Raw genomic sequence first — 4,802 nt, 5'->3', positions numbered from 1 at the left:
CATAGAATGGCTTGGATTGGAAGGGACCTTTGATGGTCATCTAGTCCAACCCCCCTTCCATGGGCAGGGACATCTTCAACTAGATCAGGTTGCTCAGAGCCCCGTCCAACCTGACCTGGAATGTTTCCAGGGATGGGGCATCCACCACCTCTCTGGGCAACCTGTGCCAGTGTCTCACCACCTCATCGTAAAAAATGTCTTCCTTATATCTAGTCTGAATCTACCCTCTGTTAGTTTAAAACCGTTACTCCTTGTCCTATTGCTACAGGCCCTATTTCTAGGGTCCTTCTTTGTCAAAAAGGAAACAAAGAATTTCCTGAAAATGGTAGCTAGGTTAGGTGGAATAAATCTCCATGTAAAGGGATCCATGTCCCTACTCTGTTTTTTGAGGGAACCTGAAGGACTGATTTCTCTGCGGCAGTAATCTTCTGAAAAAAGGCAGAGGACAGTAATGAATACTTAGTGGATGAAGGTCTATGGAAAGATTATAAGAGGAACTGGAGAACAAAACTGCATCGTTTATTTTTTCCCCTTTTGTTTTAAAGAGCTAAAGATAACTATTGAAGGCATCATTCTGAAAGGTTTACTCACAGTAAGTGGTACTTTCTCACTCAGGTATTCCTTTGTGGTGAACACTCACAATCAGTGCAGTTACCTCACAGCTGTAGGTGAAAGAAAGATCCTCTGAATCCCCACGTAGGATTTTGAGGGGTGAGCTTCATGTATTGAGGATAAGATTTTTACAGTCTGTCTACATATGGAGTCTTTTTCAAATACTTCAATACTTTGCATTTGTAAATTATGCACAAAACTTCTAAGATCTTTACATATGCATTATTTACATTGTTAAATGCCTTCTCAGTTTTTACAAAAATGATTGTGTGAAAGCTTTGAAAGGATAAAAGATGTCTCCAAGCCAATAAGGTAGAAAAGAGTCAGTCGTTGCACATCTGCAAAAGAGCATATCTGAACTAAAGTGTGTTACAACAAAGGTATTTTCATTCATAGAGAGAAATCTGACATATATAGCAGTATACAGCTGATATAACGTATGGGACAGCCCTGCCTGGTATCTTTCTAAAGTTTTTCAAGGAAAAATACATCAGCAGAACCAAAAATTTCTGTGCTATTTTATATGAGAGGAGTTCTCCCCTTAAATCTGATAAGTAAGACTTGAAATAAGATGCTGATATAAAAAAGTCTTGAAAGTTCATCCACTGTCGCTTGTCCTTCTGAGACATCAGTGGTAGCTTTCTGTGTCTGAATAATGCCTAGAGGCACTGTGATCCTTCTGTTAGATTTTCCTCTCCCATCCATTGCCTCTCAATGGATTACCCCGTGTAGGTAGGCACAGATGTGTGACTCTGCTCCCAGCTACTGTCATCTCGTAGAGTTCCTTCAGATACCTCAATTTTGGTCTCTTTTAATTAAGCAGCCATTATCATCACTTCTTGGATGGTGTTAGTTTACCTTAATTTAGCTTCAATTTTCTTCTTTCTGCTTTCTCTTGTTTTAGGAGGCAGTGACTTCAAAGGTAGCGACTCACCACACAGGAGTTCTCCAGTGAGTCTTCTGTAGGTTGAACATAGTTGCTTTCTGATCAGTTCCTAACAACTCCCGCTTTTTCTTGGAGCTAGCATTTAGTTCAGTTTATATTCTTGACATTAACAGTGCTACTATCCATTTATTACTGTTGGACGTAATAAGACATATTATGTAATTACCTGTTTTTCATAGCTCCTACTCAATTCCCTTATTGTGTCCTTGAAACAGTCTAAATAAATCTATGCCAATAATGAATTTTTTCACCATTTCACTTTCTTCTCCCTTTCAATAAACATATTAACAAAGAATCTTGATGCTCATATTGCCACTGAGTGTACCTCATCAATCACTGTATTCTGTGCTTTGCCATGAAAATGATTTCAACATTTTTTTTCCTGTCATAACCAATCTTCAAAATACAGCACATTTTCTCCCCCATCCAAAAATGGGACAACACACTTTCTTAAAAAGTTAATCTGGGATGCTCCAGTGAAAAGCTTGTTAGGATCCAAATAAACAATATCAATCCATTTCTTCTTGATTACCCCTACACAGTTGAAGGGTGTGACTGTAACTCAGAAATCTTGCAGTTAAATATGGTATCCTGTAATAGGCTTGAAACACAAAGGTTATTTCGATAGCTATATTGACTCAGTGACAACAAAAGATAAAATACAGATAATTTTGTAGAGCAGTTTGTGGTGGGTTTTTCTGATGAACAAATGTATTGGAAGGATCTAATTCATTCACCTGAGCTTGGCATAATGACTGTGTATTCTAAAATCAAGCCTGTTTTATATTACAAAAATATAGCTATCTACATCCCCTTCTTGAAAACCCAGCGTGGTTAGGACAATACTCGGATGTCGTTTTTTAGCATTAGAAACTGAAAGGAGCATCATTAGGACAAATACTACAGAGGAATTATTTTTCTACATGGTAGCTTCAAATCTGCTGTGCTCATCATAGTTGTTGGGGTGAATTTCATGTGATTTCTCCTCTTCTGGAACCTGCCATGAAAATCAGAGAAGAGTTCAGTTGATGAGACATGGACTTCCTTTTGCCATAAAAGGAGACTAAAGTGCACTGAGAATGTAATTCTGTTTGTATATGTTATGTGTCTATTTATTAACGTTGACCGAGCCTGACATGGACCACCAGTTCTGAATTCTAAGGAATGAATTCAGGGTTTTCTTAATAGAAGAATTCCTTAACACTGATGTTAGCTACGAGAGTGCAAAATTAATATCTGGGATTTTCAAAGAGCGCTAAAGGAACAAGGTGACCATCTCTAATGACATGTAAATGATGTTGTATGCCACATATCTATGTCCCTTCCCATTGCCTGATAAAGCTCACTTAGAATAGAATATTTCCGAGCAGTTCTACTAATACTACAAGACCTTCAGTTGAGCAGGGTTGTATTATTATCACTGGTCAACACAGGCTGTGAATTCTTCAGCCACACTTTAAAACTTTCCGTTTCCTGACATTTTTTATCATTTACATATCACAGCCTATTTCAGGTCTTGCCGAAAAACAGTGCTTTGACTTTCCTGAGGTCAAACAGCGAATGACTTGCAGAGCTGTCATTAAAAGTTGTTTCTCCTGATTGTCATTGCTACAGCTGCTCTTTTGGCTCAAAACTTCCCCTTAGACTGCAAACTTTCTCTCACCAAATTGTGTGGTTCATACTGGAGTTTAATTCATTAAAAAACTAGTAAAATATTTTGCGTTCACAACATTTTATTTACAAGGAATGTATATCATGTATTTCTTCTTGTCGTGCCTTTTTGAGTTTGTCCTGGCATAAAGGATAAAATACAGATTGCCTAAATTAAGAATCTGTCATCAGTCTAATGAAGGGAGATGCAGAAAGCCTACAAACAGTACAGGGAGCTTCTTAGGTTAGCCAAGAGGAACGGTATGTCTGAGTTTCTGCTCTGCACTTGATTGTAGGCATCCAACTCAGAGATGTATGTGGGACTCAACTGATCAAATCTAGGTCTCTACGGTATAGAGCTCTACATCTGAGGCAGGCGATGAAAGGTCTTTCATTATCAGTGGGGAATATAGAGAATATAGAGACTTTCAAGGTTTTAATTCATGTAACCTAACATAGATCTGGAAGGATTCGAATGAACTGCAATCTAGAGCCATCCCTTCATTAGTGCAAAGGGAGCCTAGCAGGGCTATTTCAGACGTACTTGTTTCTCAGCCCCATTGTTTGTGTCTTCATGCATAAAACAATAGTGCCAGGAGGCCCGTCTTCTTCCGACAACCTCAGTGGTCAGATCATTCAAACAGGAAACAGAAGAGCTTCTGCTCAGCCTAAGGGAGACTCACCCTACAAATACTGAAGAAGTGCTTTAAATTTCATTCAGTATGAAATTCTAGATGACGCTAGAAAAGCTGCACCATTTAGCCAAAAATGCAAATATCATGTCTAAACTACGAGAAGGAAGAGGATACCTGACACAGCGAGCACTTAAAAGAGAGATAAATAGCTCCACTGAGGTCTCAATTTGTTGGCTCTATTTCCGCTTTTTGTTCACAGTTAGTCCAATGTAAATGGCATGACTAGCTAGCAAGTCCAAAAAAGATCCTGAAGGTGGCCTTGATAAATTCACAGCCTGAGGCAGAGCAACATTTTTGAAAGCTGACTCGTGTGCAAGCCACAAACCCCAGGAGAGCAGGACTGCAGTGTGCCGTACCTCTTCCAACATAATGAAAATAAAGGGAGGTTGTATCTTACCTCCCAATAAACAGAGTCATCAAAGCAGTTCTGGTCAGGTGCTTGTCCCAAGAAGGGCAGCTTTAGAATACCACCTGCAGGAAAAACAGCATCAGAGGTTAAAAAATGGACAAGATGCCCAAATAAATGTTCCTCAGATATGCCCTGGGGAGTCATCTGAGTTTTCTGACTCGTTTCCTAGTCTACAGAAATGCCCAACCATCTTGGGACATCAGGTCACTCATTATGAGAGGTGATGCAGGTTTCTTCATGTCAACACAAATAAGAACTTGTTTTTAATTGCTCGAACCTTTCCCAGATTTCGGACTGGAATTTTCTATTTCAGCCTGAATTTTTGTTTGGAAAGTATCCACAATCACATGGAAACATGTGACACCTAAATGAATATGTCTTAATCTCAAACTAGTTACTGTTCAGAATTTTAAGTGTCTGAATCTAGAGAAGAATTCCATCCAGAACAACGTCTGTCCTGGTTTCGGCAGGGATAGAGTTAATTTCCTTC

General features: G+C 39.0%; 1 protein-coding gene across 2 annotated transcripts in view; it reads right to left on the bottom strand.

The window, feature by feature from the left end:
• Positions 1–501: 501 nt before the first annotated feature.
• The window catches only part of RHAG (Rh-associated glycoprotein), a 23,583-nt gene continuing 19,282 nt past the window's right edge, over positions 502–4,802 (bottom strand). For both annotated transcript variants that reach the window (XM_019474571.1, XM_009288959.2), the window contains 2 exons: positions 4,301–4,374; positions 502–2,555 (listed from right to left, as the gene is read on the bottom strand). In XM_019474571.1, coding sequence (XP_019330116.1) covers positions 2,478–2,555; positions 4,301–4,374 — 152 coding nt within the window. In that variant the 3' untranslated portion in view covers positions 502–2,477. The remainder of the gene's footprint in view (positions 2,556–4,300; positions 4,375–4,802) is intronic.

This window comes from Aptenodytes forsteri, unplaced genomic scaffold, assembly GCF_000699145.1.
Source record: "Aptenodytes forsteri isolate BGI_AS27 unplaced genomic scaffold, ASM69914v1 Scaffold57, whole genome shotgun sequence".
Taxonomy (NCBI): Eukaryota; Metazoa; Chordata; class Aves; order Sphenisciformes; family Spheniscidae; genus Aptenodytes; species Aptenodytes forsteri.
Note: the sequence above shows the minus strand (reverse complement) of the source record. Positions and strands in the feature narration are given on the sequence as shown.